At 40.0% G+C, this 23,392-nt stretch overlaps 1 protein-coding gene across 1 annotated transcript in view; it reads left to right on the top strand.

Moving 5' to 3' along the window:
* LOC121624435 (protocadherin-15-like) overlaps positions 1-23,392 on the top strand; it is a 181,265-nt gene that overhangs the window by 83,831 nt on the left and 74,042 nt on the right. The window contains exons 17-20 of the mRNA XM_041962063.1: positions 5,175-5,307; positions 7,357-7,436; positions 10,006-10,099; positions 15,131-15,259. Coding sequence (XP_041817997.1) covers positions 5,175-5,307; positions 7,357-7,436; positions 10,006-10,099; positions 15,131-15,259 — 436 coding nt within the window. The remainder of the gene's footprint in view (positions 1-5,174; positions 5,308-7,356; positions 7,437-10,005; positions 10,100-15,130; positions 15,260-23,392) is intronic.

Genomic DNA, 23,392 nt, shown 5'->3' with positions numbered 1-23,392 from the left:
TCATCACAAAAGCTCGAATCCTCTGCCCTCTCGTGCTCGGCTCCAGCTATGCAGCTGCCAAATCAATACAGAATGTGAACCACTGCAGATTGAGGTGGTTCCAGTGATTGACTCACAGATTGTCCCCAAATTTCCCCAGACCCCCTGTTTATCTCAGCTGAAAACATAACCCGCATAACAAATCAATAGCTATCTCTGCCGCCTGATTTATTAAAAGCGCGGGTCAGGACCCAACATGAGCCGTGTGTCCTCTTGCTGGTGGGTACCAACAAGACGTGAGCGACAGTATTTTTTAATGGCTTTGGATCTCAGTCTGTGAGGCGGCTGGAACTGTTGAAAAACCGTTGAGATACATGTTTCATTCAAGCTGGAAGTGCTTGCGCTTGGCCTAGATAGATGCACCCCAGAATACTGAAAACAGTTCATGCTCGGGGGTCTCATTTATACTTTCATCAAACTGTAGGGCAGGAGAGAAAAGAGGCCACCACCAGAGAGAACAGATGAGATAAAGATGTTAGATAAATCGCTTGATAGAGATAAAGATAAAGAGATCATTTTCCACTGTACCCTAAGAGGCATGTAGTAAAATATGGAGGTGGTACAAAGTCATTGTTTTGCAAGTCACAAGCAGTGTTGGGAACATACTTGAAAAATGGAATCAGCTCCTCATTACGCATCACTCATATCACTTTACTTTTATTTAGCCCAGTTCTCGCCTCATCACAAAAGATGACCCAGCTTTTGCAATAAGAGCCCGTCACTTATGGACCTCCCTGCCGGAGGATCTCAGGCTAGCAACTAGCAAGCTAGCATCTCTTTTAAACCTCATCTGAATTATATAAAAGCCTTCATATAGTGAACATTTGAGTTATTTTGTTTTATTTCTAATTTACTTTATTGCACTATTCCCATTCCTTTCGTTGTTTGTATATTTTTATTACATTTAAATTTTCATTATTATTATTAAACGACTCAGAATCCTCCGCACACCCACATGACAGCTGCGTTGAAACAGAAAATGAAACTTAATGGTTGAACAAGCAGCCAACCTACAGTTTGGAGGGACAGTATTACTTATTATGACTTATCATTGTTTTCATGACCATAAAAAATGAAAAGCACACAGCATGGTACAGCTCGAATCCACACAAATCTACTCGCTTCTACTTCCAGGTACTTTTCCCCTTCTTCGTTTTCTAGGATCGGACTCAATATAGGCGGGATTCTTAGCTGATTGCCATAGCGACGTCACGCTCCCTTCACTTCTCCAGCAGTTGGGAAACAACTGGAGTTGGTGGAGTCAAGCCTCGGTGGAAAAGACCTAGACACAAGCTTGGCACGGTTACAATAACCATGTCAATTAATTTAGTTGATTTACATACAAAATACAGTTGTATGAAACAGATAAAGTATGTTAAGGCGGCTGTGGTCCTCAGCCAGAAATGAAATGCATTATTTAGAGGTAAACATGTTGTCTGCTGCAGCCGTCTGTCAGTACCATAAAACATTTAGCGGCTGCTTGTAGAGAGCTGTGGCGATTAAAATCATGTTGTCCACATGGTCCGTCAGACACTCAGGAGACGAACGCGGCAACAAATTGTCCTGCGTAGACTTTTTGGTAATGAGATGAGCAGCAAGTTGATGCTGAGAGTTCACAGAAATATAAACAGGCCGGTGGAGTGCACTCAGTGACAAGCCCATTCACCTGAACACTCTTCTAACCCAATAATGATTTGCGGGACCACCAAATAACGCTAAATGACTGGAGAGGAGGGGGTTGTTTGTGTTTGCAGCAGGGCTGAGTGGTGACTCAAATATGAAGAGGACAGAACATGCTGAGGACGGAGCAACCTTTTTTTTTCCTATATTTTCTCTTAGAATTGAATGTGCAAGTAAGTGTTTGGAAGGCGACATGTGGGTTTGTGTGTGTACTATAAGTAGGAACAGTTATACATACATATATATATATATATGAAATGGATGATACATAGTAAATAATAAAAAAAGAGCTTTAAAAGAAGGATTTGCTTCCGCTGGCAGACAGAGAACTGTGGGATGGAAATCGAGGAGAAACAGGCCCCGGCTACAGTAGAAACCACGACTGAATAATCTCGTCCCTCAATCGGTTTTCATCAATAATGCCATCTGAATTGTTTTAATAAAACACTGGCTTTCACTCTCTCTGGCGGCTTACATTTTCCCAGCCTTTATCCATTTATTTATTTATTGTTGTGAACGTAAACAGATTTTGTGGGCTATTGTTTAGACCCGAGGTTCTTTGGCTTTTTAGTCGATGATCCAGTTTGAGTGGAGTTAATCTCTCCCTTCTCCCTCTGCTGAAACTCGGCAGGCTCGCCCATCAGGAACGCGGACTAAATCCCTGTGGTTTCTGACCCGGAGATTCAGCGAGAGCAAAACCTGACATCACTCGTGTCACGTGGGGGCAAAAGTGGAAAACGGGAGTGACTAGGCTTTTTCTGAGGTGTCCTTAATGACAAATTTGACAAAATGTTGACTGGACTTTTACTAGAATGTTCTAAGACCAGAGCGGTACCTTCCCCCTGTTAATAATTCAGAGCATTTAAACCTGGAAATCTCGGCCAGTCAATGCAAACTCTGAACTCAAAGAGCCTTGGTGTGGTGAGCCTAAAATGTTCTATTACAGTATAATGTTTAGAATATTCCCATTTGAAGGCTGCCGGTGCCAAAAAACATAACATCTGAAACTCATTATATCGATTCAATTAAGAGTTTGAGCAAGCTGAGGAAGAATATACACATAATACAGTCTAACTACAGAGCTGCTTAAGGTTGAAAAGGTGCCAACTCTATATTTAGGGTGTTTTGATATAATAACATGAATATCAAATATATGCTGTGGAAAAGATGATCTCCTATAAATAGAGATTAATCTTAACGATTGTTCCACCTTTCCTTCATTCATTTTAGACAGCTCTGTTTATGTTCATGTTCTCACCAGCACCAACAAGGAACCTGAAGCTGATTCACTATTAATGAAATAACAGTTATTGCTGTTATCTCAAAGGAGTGGTGTAATACAAATACAACCATGAAAACTGTTTCCAGAAAGTAACCTGTGCCCTCAAAGTAACCCGCGCCCTCGGAGTCGTGTTCCCCGCCAGTGGAGCGCTTTATTCTGTCCCAGCTCGCCTGCATCTCGTTCTTTTGGGAGGGAGTTGTTCAGGATCAAAATTCTAGACTTAATTATCTAAAATAATTGGCATAGCAGATGTCAATTCTGTTTTCACTTGGGTCTTAGTTTAATTTGCACTTAGTACCTTGTTATCTCCCAATTATGTAAGGCAGTCAATTTGCCAGAGGGCTGAAAAGTGTAGTTCTCTAAACATGACAATTATGCTCCAGGTAATCATATATTTTCAGAAAGAAACACTAAGAGAAGGACACAAACTGTTTACAGTGTCAGAAATAAAGGGAGGTCGTTACGGTGACATGCTGTTTTGGAGTAAGTGTTACGTTGATTAAAAAGTGTCAGTGTATACAGCTTATTGAACAGCCGACGCTGTTTATCAGAGCAGAAGTAAACACGGTGTAATTAAGACTTCATTTTACAAAGCGAAGCAATCTATTGTCAGATACTACTCCAAATGTGTTTTCAGTAAGTGTCACCAGCTTAGAAACGTGAAACTCAATGTAATTCCCTTTTTTTTCTTTCTCTTAATTCACCTCTAAGCCTGTTTTCGTCTTCTCCTATAAACCCCTTTTTTTCTGTAATTCCCTCTTGAAATATTTTAATCAAGTTTCCTTACCTGTCGAGGAGTTTCTGACTCCACTTATCCTCAGTTGGTTTTAGTTATCCTTGTTATATAACTTTATTTAAGTCACATATGTCAAAGTCAAGATGCGGCCCACAAATGATTTTTATGCGGCCCCCCGGATGATATTTGATTAGTATTAGAACTGGCCGCAGCCTCCCGCTGTTGTTTTGCATGCACCAATACTACATTCCCCACAATGCAATGGTAGCCCACGAACTCACTGCAGCGCGTCAAACGGGTATCGGCTTCATTATTCATCAGCAGCCAGAACAGATGTTCACTTTCAGTTACCCACTCCCCAAAAACGAAAGTATTGTTTTGTCTGTGTCCTATAGATTTTTGTATTTTAATTTATTTATTTATTATTTAGATTTATTTTTCAGTTGATCTCAACTTGCCTGTTGAAAATGTTTTCCCTTAATTACTGACAGAGCCATAAGAAAATATTGCTTTTTTCATTTAATGCACAGGACTTTTTTTTTTTTTTTGTCTGTGTGCCTGTTGAAAAATGTTTATACTTGAAATTACTGACAGAGCCATAAAGGAATATTGGATTGTTCATTTAATCATTAAGTAATATACATTGTGTTAGATCTTAGTTTAATAGGCTGTTGTAGCAAATCTGTTTCTTTGGCCCTCTGTGTGTTTTGACTTTGACATCCCTGATTTAAGTCATCATAATAACTCCATTCATGCTTAAGTGCAGTTCTGGACATGTGTGCAAAACCCTTATTATTGATTCTAATATGATTTAAAGGTTTATGTGTTTTAGTGCAGGGCTGATCTTTAAGTAATGGTTGAGATACTGAATGTGTTGCTGAATAATAAGGTTCATAACACAGCATAATTAAAGGAACAGTACGTGATGATGTAACGCTGTCCTGAAACGACAGTCACTCTGTACAGAAATGAATGAGTGGAAGATAGATGTTGTCTCTCGGTAAAACCAGCCTCTGCATAAATGAATCAGTGTAACAGCAGGAAAGGTTTGTCAGACCGGACAACAGAAACCTCAAGCTTCAGATCGGCGTCTCGTCTTTTTGCCGCTCGCACAGTCGTTGGCTTCGCGTTGGTAACGATGAGTTAAACACAGTGTGAAGTGCACAGAAACAATCACCGGCCAAACACTCATAACTTAAATAATAGACCATTCACCCTCCCTGACACTGCTTCTTTTTTTTTTTTTACCCACTATCCTCTTGTGCTGCCCTCCAGCTCTTCTCTTCCCCCTTTTCTCCTCTCATCCCTCTCCAACATTTCACTTATACTACTCCTCCTTTATCTGCTCTCTCTGTTACAGGCTGTTTCTCTCTCTGTCTTTGTACTCTTGGTCTGTCCTATCTGCTTTACACCATTCTCTCCTCTCTCTCTGTTTAGGTCATCCATTACTACGGTCTATATCGAAGTTTTGCCTCCAAACAACCAGAGCCCTCCCAGTTTCCCCCGGCAACAGTACAACCTGGAGATCAGTGAAGCTATGAGGACTGGAGCTACGCTGCTTAATCTGCAGGTACACACACACACACACACACACAAATAATATAGCGGTGGTTCTCACCCTTGTTTGGACCACATTACTCCCACAGCACCTTACAGATTAACTATCAAAGAATGTCACCATGACTTTTAGCTATTTCAACCATTTATTCATTACTTTTAGCTATTTATATCAACCTGTTATCTGTTATACTTAGCTAACTATTTAAAATGTTAATCCATTGTTTTAGGCTAACTGTATCAACCGTTTGTCCATTATTTTTTTGCCGTTTCAATGCTTATCTCTTACCTTTCGCCAAATATATTAACTGTTTATCCATTAGTTTCGGCTAACTAGTTTAACCGTTTACCGCCTTGAGCTATTGAAACAACAGCTCAAGGTGGTTAGGGTTAGGCTAGCTTACTTTTAGCTAGCTATTTAAATAGCTTAACCACTACTTTTAGCCAACTGTTTCAATAGCTTAATCCATTACTTTTAGCTCACTGTTTTAGTAGCTTAACCATTACTTTTAGCTAACTGACTCAATAGCTTATCCATTACTTAGAGCTAACTGTTTCAATAGCTTAACCATTACTTTTAGCTCACTGTTTTAGTATCTTAACCATTACTTTTAGCTCACTGTTTTAGTATCTTAACCATTACTTTTAACGAACTGTTTCAAAAGCTTATGCGTTAATTCTAGCTAACTATATCAATTGGTTATCCCTTATTTTAGTTACCTAGTTCAAATGTTTATCCATTGTTTTTTGCTAACTGTATTAACCTTTTAGTAATTATTTCTAACTGTTTCAATGTTTACTTTCAGCTAAATATATCAACTGTTTATCCATTAGTTTTCGCTAACTAGTTCAGTTGTTTATCAATTACCTATTAGCCAGCTATATTAAAAAAGACACTTTAGACCTACAAGCTGAAGTGTAAACCATTTAAAACTATCAGTAATTGTAATTTCACTTTTAAATTAATTAAGTTAGTTCACAGTCTTTCCACCTCCACCCTGGCAACCGCAGACGTACTTCCTGAGAGTATGACAAGGAAACTGTAAACGAGGAAGGGCCATTACTTTACTGTGTAGCGCGTGAATGCACAGTGCCACACTTGAAAGCTCTCGGCACAGTGAGCGTTGTGATGTATGGGCACACCGCTCCCTCTCTCCCCATCTCTCCTCTCTCAGTTTCACAGGTAATCAATCTGGGTGATGGAGTCACTGGTATTTTGCTGTATTGTTATTAATATATTTATATTATTTTATTTTTATACAATGTAATCTACAGGGTTTGATATGGTGACCTGCAGTGGGTTGCACCAGCTATGCACATGTTCTAACGTTGATTTCTAATTTAGGCCAAAGTTTATGTACTACTAACTTTTCAAGGTTTGCACCAGTTGAAACACTTTTATATACCTTTTGTGCTTAACACGAAACTTTCAAGGTAAACTTTGCTTGCAACTTTTTAAAACATTTTGCCATGCTGAGTCTTTTAATTTGACTCGCCATGAGCCCTGGAAAGTATGCCAATAATTATCTTTGAATACTATTTGGAGACCGACAGCAAATGAACCACATTTGGAAAAATCAGTCAGTAGGTAGTCTCTGAAAAGTGTTCTTTGATTTCTTAGAGGCATTTCTTCACACAAGGTCGTACGACTAAAATACATTGGGTTTTCTTGTGCTTCTCTGTGCATCTGTAATAAGCTTCAATAGAACTGGTACCAAAGTCTGGCACCAAGCAATTATAATGTTGATGTTACGAAATAATGACCCCCCCTTCTTTTACAGTGTCTTTGGGGTACAAGTGCCTTTGCTTGGATTACTGCTGTGCTACAAGCAGGAGCATAGCACTAAATTCTGGAGCCTGGAGGCATTCTCTATTGGTCCCTCCCCAAACTAAAGCTGCTCATTCTCCTATGTTTGTGTGCCCTGCTCACACGAGGGCTCTGTTTACGCAACCCCCCTTTTCCCCCAAGTACAATGCCCTTGATTATAAGCGTAAAAGATGTCAATGGAAATAAGGGGATATGTGTGTAAATATGTGTGTCTGTCTCTGTTTACTACTTAAGGCAGTGGATCGGGAGAGGGATCCCATCTCCTACAAAATCCACAGCGGAGACCGCCATGGACAATTTGCACTACAGCAGAAGTAAGCGGGCATATGCACGCAGACACACACATACACACATACGCACACATTTCTAATTCATCATGTTTGATTAGATCTGTGTAGTTTGCTGAAGTTAATATTTTCAGAAACAGAGCAATCACAGAACCCTTTTTCTTATTTGTGTGAATATCTGTTAAAATTGTCTGTCACAAGCATGTGCATGCTATACAGCCATGGCAATATACAAGTATGTAGTTATAGTCTATATGTAGGTATCGTCTGTGTGTATGTATACTGTATGTGTGTGGTTGAAGCAGCCTAAATTCATTCATTCATTCAATCATTTCAGGGCTCAGGCTCCGCCAAGGGCTTCACATAAACACACCCATACTCTCTCCCACATGCACATACTCACCACACACACTCCAAGGGCTTTTGTTGTATTTATTCATTTATTGCTCATTAAAAATGCATTTCTTATGCTGGGGGAAGATCCTATCTGTGTTTCTAGTGGGGAGGGGAGAGAGAGAAACAAAGGAAAGGATGGTGGAAGACTGCGAGAGAAGGAGCAGAATTAGAAGGATTGAGAGGAGAGTAAAGGGTTGGAGAAAAGGATAAGAGAGCAGGGCAGGGACAGAGTAAAAGATGAGGAGGAAACAATGAAAAAGAGCGACAAACAAATGAGGATTTAAAAGCAGAACGAAAGAAGAGGAAGCATTTCTTCTGCACGGGAATTCACAGCAGCAGAGATTAAAATGAATTAAACAGCTTTCATGTCTGCATTCTAGGAACATTTGACGGTCTCTTTCGGACTTTGTGAAATCTACCAACCATGTGCCAAAATCTTTCAGTGCCTCAGCTGTGTTTTCTCCACTATGGTACCATGAGGACAAGCCTATTTGTTCTTTTTCCCCTGAACGAGTGCAACATGCCATGCAGCTCATATTGGTACAGGGTGAACTGATTTTTCATTGTTTTTGTGCAGAATGTGGCCCAGTTAAATCCTCCAGAAGTACATGGTGAGAGCACCTGAATTGGTATTGGCCTGTTTTGCAAGATGGGTGGCATTGATGGAGCACACACACTAATGGGCAGATTATTCAGATTACTTTAATGTCGAAATAGAAGAGCCAGCATCAGTACAGGATGCAAGAGATGAGCTTCGAGGACGTTAATCACCAATAGCTTTTGAATAAATTTGAATCTGAATCTTGGGTTCATCCTGAACAATGGGATCTACTGTGAATCCTCCACACGTCATGCAGTAGGCATGTGAGTCAAAATTTGTGGTATAAATGAATAATAATTACATGTGTGTGCATGCATGCCCAAGAATACGTGCGTGTTCACAGACTTTGCTTTTCATGAATCATCCATAAATATACATGAACCGTCTCCTCTCCCTCTATAGACCACTTAACGTTTGCACATATACACACATTTACTTGAGCATCAACACACACATCTCTACACACACTGTCAATATTATGAGAACATGTGCGATTCAGATGGAAGTAGCTTAAATTAAAAACACTTCAATCATTATGTTAATCTTCTGAAAATGAAAAAGTGTAATCAATCAGAGCCAACATCAAAGACTTCTGCTGGTTTTGATTGGTCAGAAGTCTCAGACATGCTGCTCTGAAGCTGTTGATCTTCTAGAGTACTTTACTTATTTTTACTTGTGCAGTAATCATTTGCCTTTAAATCTGACTTTTATCTCTTTGCTTCTGTTTGGACATTTTTGATTAGTGAATTGTGTTCAGTGTTTAACTTGAGTTTGAGATTATATGACTAGTGAGTAATAATTCACAGCCTGTACTGTGTGAAAAATTGATTCAAGGAGTTGGTTGCTAATTTTTTCAGTCTCTCTAGTTTTGTATCTTTCATGTGACTACACTTTTAAGTACATGGCAGTGGTGTACATTATCTACCAGAGCACCCATTTATGGATGTCATGAGATCTTTTGAGATCTCCTCAGGCCAGTGAAATACAATGTAGTCTAGACTTAATGTGTAATTAATCAGTATTCAGATTCAGAAAAGATCTTGCTGTTTTAAAGCATTTTGCAAATAAACTCTTTATTGTTTTTTGATGGCACATCACTGTCTGAGCCATTATAGCAAAAGCATCCAAGAGGGCATTCTTTAATATCATTGTGGGTGAGCTGATGGGTACGAGGCATCATCTGCATCACCAAAGTACCCATAATCACAGTAGAAATACACTTGTGGGGGTTATGTGGTACTTATCAGTGCTGGCCAACTGTCTGAAAAGTTGCCTCTGAAGTGGTGTATATAAAGAGGAAAAGACAGTTTGAGAAAACAAGACAGGTTTCCTAAGTTTTCCCATGATACCGGAGTTTGCATAGAAACTACTTACAAATAGCTGAAAGTATCAGCATGAGAACGATTGTGGCTAGCAATCGCTGATTTGTGAACTGAAACTTCTCACAAAGTCACAGGCTTCTCGGGTAGAAAAAAAACAATGTATACTACAGCACATGATTCTGTTCTGCTATGTTTGCTCCTCTTATGTTTTTTATTGTACTCCATTTTCAAGATCATGTCTAAAGGGTTAACAGTACTCTGTGTATTCTGTATCCAGTTCAGGGCATTTGGTTCTGGACAAGCCTCTGGACAGGGAGTCTCTGGATTATTACACCCTGGTGGTCACAGCCTCGGACGGACACCCAGATGGGGTAAGCTGAGCCACACAGATATTAACTGCTTGTCTTTACTTGAGTTGTTTCACTTCCCCGATGGAATTAAGCTGATGGGCTGCCGAGAGGGAAACTAAATCCTTCACAGTGAAATGCCACAAACAACAGCTGTGGCATTAAGAGGAATATTAGAGGCATTTTTGGAGAAAAGCTTCTCATTCAGTAATAATAATAAGCATAATAACCATCATCGCCAAAATAAAAAGCCAAAATCTATTTGTAACAATGAATTTTAAACAAATATGGATATTTAAATCAATAGATATGGAAAATACTGGGCATTATAGGCTCCGGGTCTGCAACCCTGAACAGAACAAGCAGTTTAGCAAATGGATGGGTTGAAAAACAATGCAACACATTACTACCTGGCAAAAAATCAGATCTTTGGTGCAAGTGAGGCTCACTTGGCCTTCAAACTTTTGTTAATCGTCAACTCTGGTTTGGTTTTCCAAGTTAGATGTGAAAATATTCCGACTGTGCTTTTCCACGCTGGTGATGCCAGACCGTTCTATCGCTCCTCTCCTGGACCTCTTCTGTCCCTGCTGCCATGTCTTCATCATCCCCGGAGTCAGAGATTTGGTCAGAGCCAGACTGGCCTCCTGTGGTATCAGAGGCTGTGTTCGGCCCTGATCCAGTCATGTTCAGTGGGTGGCTGCTGAGCCCAGTTCCATTGCCCGTGGTGTAAAGACCAATAATCCCCCGGTGCTCTGAGCTCTTGATCAGGGCAGATTGCAGTAAGATAATATGACCACTAGCTGCACAGTTAACTGAGCAACTAGCTAATGACTGCTAGTAGCTACAGCCAAAGATATCCACAGCAAAGCATATAGTGAGCAGCAGTTAGCGATTACTCCTTGTGATATGCTGCCCCCTATTTATTTCTAGCAACTTTTGACAGGTGGCCAATTCATACACACCAGACTTGACGACATCACCTGTGTTGTGTGATCAGCTATTCTGATATTTCGAATGCTTTTCAACTCGTCACCAGAAGCTGAATGTGATTAGCAGTTTTCTTATTTGCCAACTGTGTCAGAACCAAAATATATCAAGCATACAGGAAATTACTTTTACTCACTTTATTCATGACATATACAGGAAGTCCTCAGACCTTCACCAGGTAAAACTCTTCTTTCTCTGTCACTCTATGATCCGACTCTTTTGTCTAAAACTTTCATAGCAAGTGTTATTTTCCATCTGAAAGAGGCAAGAGGACGAGATTTAAATGTTTTCCTTATCGTTTTGGCATTTCAGTGCAGATGGAGCACTTGATCGACCTACTTGTACGAACACTACTGTGAAGGCATTTCGTTTTCACACATAAACAGCATCTACAGATTTAACTGGCTTAGTGTGGATGCGGTCAGAATACACTACAAGAGCTAAAAATGTCTTATTTAGTGCGCTGCAAGAGCTATTTTGCAAAGATAAAGGAGTGTGTGCCCTTTCTCACTTACCTAATTGATCACAGGTCACCAGAGCTGCTGTCTCTATCTCTCTCTGTTTGTGTGTCTCTCCTGTCCTTTTTTAAAAGTCAAATCTTCACTCCCTCTCACATGAAAGTCAAATGAAGACATTGGATGCCCTCCCCTCTTTCTTTCTTCTCTACTCCTGTGGCTTTTCATTTGTTTCCCTTTCTTCCCCTCTCTTCCCTTCCTCATCATCCATCTATCAGTCTAGCATTAGGAGAGATTTGTCTCCTCCTCCTCTTTGTCACTGACCCAACCCCTCCCCCACATGTTAATTCAAACAAAAGGTAAAGTTTAAGGTCCCTCTGAGGAGAGAAAATGCTGATTTGAATACTCTGACCTTCTCTCACACACACCTTCGCACGCAATATGATGGGAGAGAACAAGTGGGAGGAAGTTAGATGGGAGAGGTATTCAGGGGGCTCTTATTACCTTACCAATTGTACTGTGTGTTCATACACAGTTCTACGAAGGAGTCTTGATACATACACACTCACAGACATGCGCACATAGACTTAGTCAATTCCTCTCTGGACCTTGACAATTAGTGTATTATCTTTGTGCCCCAAAGGTCTTTAAGCCAGAAAACGGCTAAAAGTAGTTGGCACATTTTTCTGCTTGACATTCCATTATATTCTGAACGAAAGGAAAGAAGAGTTGAGCAGAATTGTGAATAGAGAGAGAGAGAGAGAGAGAGTGTGTGAGAGAGGAATGGTATGAGATACACAGAGACACGGAAGGGAAGACAAGGAAAGAAAGAAATAGAAAAAGGAGAGGAGAAGATTGGGGTGTAGTTGCCTTATACAGGCCCATTAATCAGCATCACTCGAAAGGCCTTGGGTTGTCTTCATATGCGTGCACACACACACACACACGTCTGTGTCCCCTATTATTAAATGTCCCGTTGTGAGAGTGTCAGACTACAAAGTGCCTAATTGGCTGTTTGGCCAGTGAATCCATCATACTGCCACAGATTGAGGACCATACAAGCTGGTGCAGTAAACCAGCTCCACTGTAAGGACACTGGGCATCATAGGATGCAACTTAAACTTTGGTGCAGGACAGTTTGCTGTTGTCAAGTGGACTGTATAGTACCTAATCATGGAATGAGCCTGTGAATCAGCTCGTGTTTCTGCCAATAAATAATGTGCGAATTGTACACTTTTACTTTTGTACATAAATGAATAAAAGTTATTTTATTCTCTGGCGTAAAGAATAAGGTTGGTGTTTTCCTTTAATGTGAGCAAATGTTCCATCCTATCTCTGCTCAGGGTCCAGTAACTCAGAAAACACAAAACAGCAGGGAAAACATACAAAAAAAGGAGGCAGAAAATACCATTTTTGTCATTTATTTTGAAATGTATAAACATTCAATAATATCAATTCTTTCAGAAACAGTCAAAGCACTCAAATACTGCAAATACTGGCATATTGTCAATAAGAAAAAGTGAAACTGTATAACATTTGTTATTGCATTTTTACAGTCCGAACCTGCAGTGACAGGCTGATTGAACACTGTGGGAAGACGTGCTAATGCCTTTCAGTCATTGCTGTCTAACTTCACCTTTGGCTGATGCTGTTGTAAATGATGTAGCATGTTTTTAGTGTTTCCACAGACATACCCTTCTTCAGTTGAACAATATCAGCACACTGTTCGATGCTGACACTGTAACTAACCGGGGAACTGTACCGCTGCCATTGGATCTAAATGTCAAAGCCAGAATCACTTTCTAATCAAAGCGTGAAAAATCCACAGCACTGACTTTTTAACCTTTCTGCCACCCACTGCTCTGCTACAGGAAGCTTGCACAATATGTTTGCAAGCCAGTACTATAAAAAGACGTATGAATATGAACATGTGCTCTATGTATCGATTGATTTGATTCTCATATTTTAGTGATCCTGGCCCTTTTTAAAAAGAGCACTGTTGTGAAAATAATCCAGGTACAATACCCAGCACTTTGGCTTGCCAGGTAACCATAGTATCAGCGTGATAATAAACTCTGAGGTGTGCAGTTATCTGTGCTTCGAGCACCCTGATGCTAAATGAAGTTTACTGCGTCACTTTCTCTCTCCTTGTGTCTGCCTGAGTGTGTGTTTGCCAGCGTTTCTCACAGCCTGCCTTTTCATTATATCAGAGCTCATTCGACTTTACATATATTGGCATTCAGGTAAACTGTTTTGTCAACTGTGAGCTCTTAACCTCAAATTACTTGCATCACCGTGTGCCCTGCCAACCTCAATAGCCTGTTGTCACCTCTATGATTGTCACTCTCCTACACACGCCCCCACACACACTGCTTTTTCTCTCTTCATCTCACTGTTGTGAATCGGTTAGCTCTCCCTCATTTTCCCACCTCCTCCCAGTTTCCTTCTTTAAAAGTCAAATCTTCGATCACTCTCTCTCTTCTGCTCTCATGAAAGTCAAATTAAGGAATTGGTGACCTCCTACCAGCTTCTCTCTCTTTCCTGCACCTCTTCCCTTACTTGTTTTTTTTTTGTGCTTTTGCTGTTGGTTGTGTAACAGTGAGAATCAGTGACATTTACTGTACTGAGTCCCCTCCAATCACAAACCTGCCTTAATGTTTCAGGTGATCAGTTAACTTTGTTGTATTTTCCATCTCTGTTGGCACAGATTTTCATGTTTACAGCATGCGTCCCCAATCATTTTCTTATTGAACCCTGAGTGGCTGATCCACAACAATTGTTTACACTTAAGATTTCATCAGAATGAGCGCTCATCTACACATCTGACTTTTGGTAACAGAACAATAGCAGCGGTGTGTTAAACTCATTAAAGCAACTGAGCTTTCTGTTCCTAAAGGATTCACATGATTGATCAGAAATTGCATCATTTCTGTGACATTATTGGCTGTCAAGCATTGTGACCTATAGAAAGTACACTTAAGTTTTTTATTGTATCAGAATGGAGAATTTTTGATTTTGTTAAGTATATGTATCGGTTCTACTAAATACACCCCCAGGCGAGCGGACAGAAAATGTGCTGTTCATGTTACGTAATCCAGGAATGTGTTCTACTGAATTGATTGGCTAATGCAGCACCTTGCTAGGATGACGCTGCATTGTGTTGCAGCGAAACTTGAGCCTCAACTTGTGTCGGAGGCCAAGTCTTTCTTTGACCCTTTGCTACCTTTGTTGAATATTTTTTACGTCTGTCGTAATTATGCATGCCTCAATACAGATACCCCTTTTAACAAAGCAGGAGAAGGTGCAAGGTAGGCCACCGGTGAACTGTTGTTAAAGTCTATTTTTACAGCACAACCAGGACCAGAGTGCAGTCAATTAGCAAGCAAAACGGGCTCTTTAGTTTGTTACCTAAGGGAGCTGTTAGTAAAAGGGACATTAGACTAAGATAGTAAAACCTGTGAAATCTGAACATGGATTCATCCTGTGTACTAATCATAAAAAACAAAACTTTCTGACACTTTTCAAAAATGTTAAATGCAATACAAAATACAGCTTCTGGACTGACCAGAATAGTAAAACAAATGTGTGTGTGTGTGTGTGTGTGTGTGTGTAGACCTCCACTGCGATGGTGAACATTGTGGTGACAGACGTTAATGACAATGACCCGCTGTTCAATGCTTCACTGCCAGTGAACCTCACTGTCATCGAGGAGCAGGATCACGCCTACGTTGGCCAGGTCAAGGTAGGAAGATCGCACACACACTCAAATACACACATACAGAGAGAGAGAGAGAGAAGCAACAAACACACAACACACAAACATTTTGATGTTCCTCACTGTATGGTGAACATGTATGAGTCCAACAGCGTGTTTCTATGTGTGTTTGTCTGTATGTATGTGTTGCACACAGGCATGACTGTGTGTTTGTTTGTGAGCTTTTCGGGTTTTTCCTAACACTAATCTTTTGTTATAATGATGTGGCGTGAACAAAAAAGCCAATTTAGTTGCAATGTATCAATAATTCCTGAGTGCACATCTGTCATTTGACATGCTCTCCCAATGTGTTGGGCCTTTTAATTGCAGATTATTTCTCCAGTGGTGTAGATCAGCATGGTTGAAACTAGTCACACAGCTCTTTTTATTTATGTCGCTCAATTTATAATGTCTCGCTCCAAGTTTCTGTGATCCGAACATGAGGTCACTACATTTAGAGAGACATATAATTGCTTAACTATAAAGGTGCCTTTAAGACTCGTCCACATTTGTCTTCCCCTTTGCGGTCTCTTACCACACAAACATGCAGCGCACAAAGATTCACAGAGGCTCTAATTAAATTCTGCTCTTATAATCTGTTGCAATGGGGACCAGAGATCACTAGCATAACTTTGTAAACCTTGGCAGCTTTGTAATTAGGGCTGTATGTTATTATTCTCAAAGGACTGAGTGTGTGCATGCGTTTGTGTGCATATTTGTAGGTGGACAGAATACAAGGATATGAGAGAATGGTGTTCCCTTTTGCACATGGCAGTACAGTGTCTGTTACATAGAACTGCAAATTATTAATCACAAAGTAGAGTTTTTTCTCATTTTTTAATGTTTGTTTTTATATTTCTAAGATTATGCACTTTTTTCAGTTAAACAATTCCTCAATTCCAACTCAAACAGAATGCTGACAATTGAGAACAGTGGCCCTGTTTTGTTTTTTGTTTCTTCATTTGTTTTAACTTTAAGCAGCCATCCTGTCATTATTTCGACATTATCATGGCATTTCAAGGTTGAACTTTGAAGCATTTTGTTTTGAGGTTTCAAGAATTCTTGCAGGTATTTTTCTCAGTAAAGGGGGCAGATTTTGACAAGAGTCCCCCGGTTACTGTGACCTCAACTCCAACTCTTAAATCCTGTTCTGGATGGAAATGCTGGCAAGAGAGGGGAAAAATGTATAAGTAACATGATATTGTCTCAGCAGCGTGGGATGTGTTTTTACCTGCATCAGCACCCTCATCACCACTTACCGCAAACACTCTGGACTTGTTCCAGACCTAATAACTGACTCATGTATTCTCTAGGCAGGGGTCATGGGTAAATCTGACACTTTGATAGGCTCTGATCTTTAAAGATGCTCCCTCCGTTGCACGCTTGCTTGGATTTGCTCCAAGCTTAATTCATAGCCTTTATACACCAGTGTCAGGAGGTCTTTGATCAGTCTGACACTTTGCCAGGTTCTAAATGTTAATCATGCTTCTTGAACAGGACTACTCTCGAGATAAATATATGGCCCTTGTACACGCATGTCTAGGATTTTAAACAAGTCTTTCTTTTAACAGATCCCAAACTTCATTAGCTTTGCTTATTTGGACTCTTGGTTACTATTCCAAACTCGTAAACCCAGCCTTACCCTTAAAGAGGACATTTCATTACAAACATTCAAAATTTTAACTCTCGCTCAGACCTTTGGTCGTGTTCCAAATTCAACATCCAAAAACCCACCCTAATCTTCAGAGAGGGCACTTGAAAGTATTCCAATCCTGAACTTCCTCCCTTTCAAGGACCCTTGGATATTTTCCAGACCAAAACAGACGGCGTGATCCCTCAGCGGGCTGAGCGAGGCACGACTCTGGGCCTCATTCCAAACCAGGGTCCCTACCTGTAGGTATTAAACAGATTTCCGGAAGAATGAATGGGCCTGACCTTGGTTTGCTGATGCCGGTACGGTACAGAGAGATGGAAAGAAGGAAGGAAGTGAGATATGCATGGGTGGCAGAGAGAAATGGGAGAAGGACACTGGGGAGATGTAAGAAGGGAGTAGAGAGAGAGAGAAGAGGGGGGATGACAGCCAAGGGAGTACAGATGCATTCTTGCATTAACTTTCAGGAGTTTAAGATGTGGTTTCTATTTTATAGAAGAGAAAAGTGCACTAGAAAAAGGAAATATTAAGGAAGCAGAATGACCATCAGAGTTAGAATTATGTTTTTTTTTCTCATATATCAACTCATTTGCATTGACTTGCTTTACGATATACTGTATGTAATGTCAGTTCTTATCGGTTCTGACTGAGGTGAATACTTTTTTGAATTGCCATTTATTTGTGGCTGATAGTATAGAAGCAAAAACTTCTGAAGTTATTTTATTGTCATTGTTTTCTGTAATGTTGATAATGTCAAACCTGGAGAATCTGTGGACGAGGCTGCATCGAAGGGCCTGTAATTCAGCTTCAAAATCAAACATTTTTTATCAAGCTAGCTGCCTCCCGATGTACTTCTTCATCGAGAGCCGTCCCTCCTCCAGGGCCGGGAGGGACAACACCAGATCATTTCGCTGATTTCCACACTTCCAACCGCAGAGAGTGGAAAGAATCAGTGAAATCACCTGCTGCACTTGTTAGCTGGAATGAAAAAATTGCAGACTGTTGTTTGTTCATGGTGTGATTGCTCGTCCATACAGTGTGGTTGTTTATTCTCTGCAGGCCTGTCAGTGGCCATACTCTGCACAAACATGCCTCGAATAAGACTGGCTGTAAATGTTGTTTTTGGTCTTTTTTGGATTCTTTTAATCTGATTCATTAGAAAAAATATTGTCGATGTCTCCTCAGATCAATGGTGCAGTGAACCATGTTTCCATTTACCACAACAGCATGTCATGAGAAACAAACAAATAAATAAATCTATTCGTACATCCTAGTAAGCCACCATTACTGCTAGGAAGCACAGCACTGATTTTAAAAAGGAAACAAAAAGGATATGAAATGCTTGGTGTTTTTCTTGTTCTTTATTCTAAAATGAAGAGATGTCTACTTACAACCCATTTTCAATACTCACATATGTCTTACTTGCTTTATTTGGGTCTTCAGAGACCCAAAAATGTAAAATGATCCGTGAATTTCCAGCAAAAGAAAAAAGAGAAAATTGGAGATGAGCCTGAAAATATAGGTTATGTTACTGCTGCTCTAAACCACAACATACTAGAGCAAGAACAAATGCATTTTTGGTGGACATTGGTAATAAGTATATACCTTATGTTGCATTTGGGTGAACAGTTGAAATGAAGTTCAGGTAGAGCACAAGGCTTACCTGATGGGAAACAGCTTTTAATAGAAGAAATAACAGGGACACAAATGCAGACGCAATCACACAGTAACACACAGTGTAGGAGTAAGATTACTAGAGTGATGGCTTGTCTGTATGCCTTTGTCTCCCACACTGTTATAATACCTGCCTATATGGTTTATTGGTGCAGCAAAAGAAATGTGCTCAGAGACGGATGAAAAAAAATCTCAGTAATTTAGTTTCAGTTGCAGGTGCTTCTCTCGCTGTGTCTAGGAATGAAATTAGAGGTGGAGGTGTGAAAGTGATGAAAAGAGAAAAGAAAAAAAGAGGGGAAAATTGGAAAAAAGAGGTATGAGCACCCGAACAGGAAAGGCAGAGCTAGCGATCGTAGAGATAGTGTATATTTCAGTCCTTAAGCTGCCTTTTTTTTTTTTCTTACTTCGTAGGTGTGTGTTGAGAGGCAGCAGAAGTAACGCGCCTGAGACATTAATCCTATTGTGTTTCTGGCTTTTAACTGTCTGGCAATGTAATTATGCTTAGAGAACTGTGAGAAAGACAGTGAGGGAGGGATAAGACAGGGAAAGAGAGCACAGGAGCAGGATAGAGGCAGAGAGAAAGTCACACATACACACACACACACTTTCTACAGTACCTAACTCCAGGAACTGCAGACATCAATATGTTTGACATCAAGACGATTAATCCAGCCGACTCGAAAGGAGTTCATCCACTGTCTAAAATGCAATGCTATGACAGCTTTACTGTTGGCAGCTTGAAGGAATGCTTAATGGACAATAATGTTTCCCTGTCATATATCAGGCATCTGCCCTCTTCATAAGTCTTTATATTTTATGTAGGCAGGAGTAAATTGCTGTTCATTTATCTCTCTTCAGTTTCCTCAATCAGTTCAGTTGGCTAACGTCACAAGGCTAAATGTTCCACTCAGCTCTCACAAATCGACCTGAGATTGACACTGTGCACATTTGGATTCGCTCTTAAGTGATTTTTTTTATGTTATTCCTTTTGAAATACATATGAAAGCACTTGAGAACAACATTCAAGAGGCCTGAACGCATTTTATTCACTGTTGGTGGCAGCTTTAAAAAAATTTGTCACTTAAAGAAGTAGTTTGACATTTAGGGAAATACACTTATTCACTTTCTTGCCAGGGATGAAAACATTGATATCTGTTTGATATCTGTTCATTAAAATACATGCCTTCAGCCAGCTGCTAGTTATCTTAGCTTGACAGACTGGAAACAGCAGGAAACAGCTAGCCTGGCTCTATCAAAAGGTAGAAAAATTCCCCTACTAGCACCTCCAAAACTTACCGGTTAATACTTAAAATCTTGTTTGTTCAATCTGCGCAAACGTTGCATTGCAAAAGTGACAATTGTCCATTTGACAAGAGGTTATGTGCCAGACATTTCTTGGCCCCGACCAGTACCCTCCTGGGGTTTGCTTGCCAGGATCAGTCACTGCTGATACAAAGTTTTAATTCCAGAGATTTATGCCACATTCATGTCATATCCGAATTGTCAGAATTAGTTTCTGACTTGTAATTAATGTTCGCATCAACATCCAAGTTGTAATTACGAGCGGGAAACTTAGATTTTTCTGAAAACAATTTATCCGTCTTGGCACTTACTGATACAGAAATGCCTGAAAGCAAACAAATGAGGATGCCAAAAGTTATGGACATGGTGTTATATTGTATTGCCAGTGCAAAGTGTTTAAATCCTCACACAAGCAACTCTGTAATCGTGCAATTGTCTTGATGATGTGAATGCTCGTAAGTCATTAACATGGGATTCTTTGCCGTGTCTATCATCCATTCATTATGACATGAACGTGGCGTTAGAGCTGGTCTGAGGATTTTGTTACTGTGCCCATTGAAGCAGCCAGGGCAGCTGCCTCAGGAAAACCAAAATTTCAAACTATGGCTAAAACGTATGATGTGGAAACATCATATGTATTACTGCAGGCAGTACCAGTATCATATTTTATTTCTAAATCATGATTTGGAGCATCTTACGTTAGTTTGCATACTGTAATTGGTCAAAGGCAAAAAATACAAAGGACATTGTAAACTGCAAAACAGTGTGAGGCTGTTTTACAGTTTTACAGCCAGCTGGACATGGATGAGTATTCTGCTGTTTGGCCAGCAGCCAGTGCTTATGGAAAGCTCAGAGTCTTTATGCTAAGGTAAGCTAACCAGCTGCTGGCTTTTGCTTTAAGAGTGTTGAGTCACAGCATTCAGTTATATCGCTGCTTTGCATGGGTTTGACTGTAGCAATGCAAACATATGAGCACACACTTTACATCCATGTCTACAAAACATACACAGTTGCATGTTTCCTTTACCAAAAAGTGTAGCTCTCCTGTCTCAGCCCCCTTCCTCTTTCTCTCTTCCTCTCTCCTACTTTCCTATTCTCTCTCTGTTATTGTCCGTGTCTCATTCTGTGTCCCTCCCATCTCCAAACAACCCAACATAATCACCCAAAAGCTGGATGCTCCATTAAATTTATAATAGTTTTACACCCAGATATCGATGAATCACTGAATATTTAAGCAAAGGACTTCATTCTTCTCTGTTACAGTCTACATAACACCGGCAAGGCATAACCTAATTTTTATTAATCCTAATAGTCGCTGTGTGCGATAAGATAAAACTTTAATGATCCAAAATTGGGGAACGAGTGTAAAATGGGTCACTGCAACAGCAAGAAGTATAGATATGAGTTGAGTAATGGAGGTTAGATAAACATTACAATTTCTAATCAAGTTATATAAACTCTGTGAAAATGACAGCCTACATACATTATTTGACAAACACGCTGCAAGTCATAATTCATGAGTTTAGCATCTCACAGTCTTCATCCACAGATGGAGTTTGAATGCATCATTGAAATTGGTTTTTGTCAAAATGTTTCTAAGTTCAAGAATGAACACGCATGTTTAACATGCATTCGTTTCAGTCACTGTCTTGTATCTTGTGCAATGTTATATATTTTCTTTTACTACGTTAGATAGTTTTCTGCAGTGCAATAGTACAAAAACGCTGTACTTTCTTATCCATATCTTACTCATGTGCAATACTAAATTTTTCCATTGAGAAACTGTGCCATGCTTTTCAAGGCAATAGTATTTATATACACTTTTGTATGTATTGTACATATGTATGTTGGTTTTATTTTGCATCCTTTTTTTGTTGTTTGCCATTACAGTTCTGACCCACTCAGCACACACACACACTTTACCTCAGCTCGAGTACAGTTACCATGCAGTGGAGTGGGTTTTTTCCTTGTCAGTGAAGCGTCTCTTGATGGCTGCAGCTAAGTTTTCTCTTCGTTGTTTGGATGCCGTGGTCCTCCTCTGTATGTTTGGTCAAAAGTAGCAGAAGCTCATTCACAGCAGGAATCACATCCGGTGCCAAAAGATCAGAATGGTTCACTTTCCATGTTAACCTTTCAAACGGAGCCAGAACAGAGAGTCTTTTCCAGGAGTGTGAACTGGTGAGCGGCGAGGTTGCTGGGCAGCTCATATTCTGATCCTAATATTCTAAGACTCCATTTTTCCTCGATTAGACTGTTTGCCTGTGCAGTTCTTGTGATGACAAAATTCTGCATTAAAAGGTCATGAAGAGTTTGGATTCTTTAGACGTTTTATCAAATTACTTGTGTTAAAAGAGCTCATTTTCACCCCTCTTCTTGACAGTTTCGCAGAGCATAGTTGACAGACTGCTGTACTTTTGTCATTGCTTATTCTAAAATACCCCCAAAGTGCTGACATTGCTCCTCTTCTGCCTACCGGCTCAGCTGACAAGAGGTTAACACCATATTGGGGTAAAGTTGGATCAGGTGCTGTTGTATTTTTGATTACAATTACGAGTACACGCGCACAATATAGGACATTCACGTCAACGTTGCGACTGCAATTCAAGTGACTCCACTCACTGTTGTTTTTCAGTTAAGTAGAATGTACTTGAACAGGCAAAGTGCTTCAGTTAATGATCAAATACTTGCAAAACTACTTCCCGTTAGCCTCAGCTACATTTTGTGCTTTGTGCTAAGTGACAAGTGCTAGGGTGCTAGCATGCCAAGCTAAGTTAGTGAACATGGTAAACATTACCTGCTAATCTTTGGCATGTTTGCTTTGTGTGAACATCTTAGCATGAACTGGAACTGTGCTGCTGTGCCGCAGTTTTTATCCCCAGTGATCACTATGTTGTCGTTACTGTCAGATCACCATCACGGTAACATAGCTGAGCAGAATTAATCATCATGATTTATTTGTGACAAAAATTAACACTGAAGCATAATAAATGCAAAAACCATAAAGATTAACCTTTAGCAGAGGGCAGTCCATGTGCTTAACATTTAATCAACTTCAGAACAATCCCTTTCTTGACTCATTTTGTTATGCAAAGTCCTGAACACTCAAGCGCTGATTGATAACATGAAACACAGTTTTCTTATTGTCATCCAGCTGTGAAGTAATTTTTAAAACTTGCCACTGACCCTCAGATTTCTCTTTTGGGGAATTTAGAGACAAAAAGCAGCCCCACGCACACAAACGCACACACACAAACCATGTTAATATTTCCTCTCTTCTGCTCTGGTCTCATCTATTTTAATGCCGTCAGAATGCTGATTGGACAGGATGAACAGTCAGAGAGGGTGAAAGGAACACCAGATAGCAATTTGTCACCTTCTCAACACCTTATTTTATTAGTTGAAAGAGATGATGTGGAGACGGAGACAGAGTTCGACTGTAATCCATGAATATGGAAAGATAGTCAGATGAAAGTACAACAAAGGAAAGACACCCT

The sequence above is a fragment of the Chelmon rostratus genome, chromosome 21, assembly GCF_017976325.1.
Source record: "Chelmon rostratus isolate fCheRos1 chromosome 21, fCheRos1.pri, whole genome shotgun sequence".
Classification (NCBI taxonomy): domain Eukaryota; kingdom Metazoa; phylum Chordata; class Actinopteri; order Chaetodontiformes; family Chaetodontidae; genus Chelmon; species Chelmon rostratus.
Note: the sequence above shows the minus strand (reverse complement) of the source record. Positions and strands in the feature narration are given on the sequence as shown.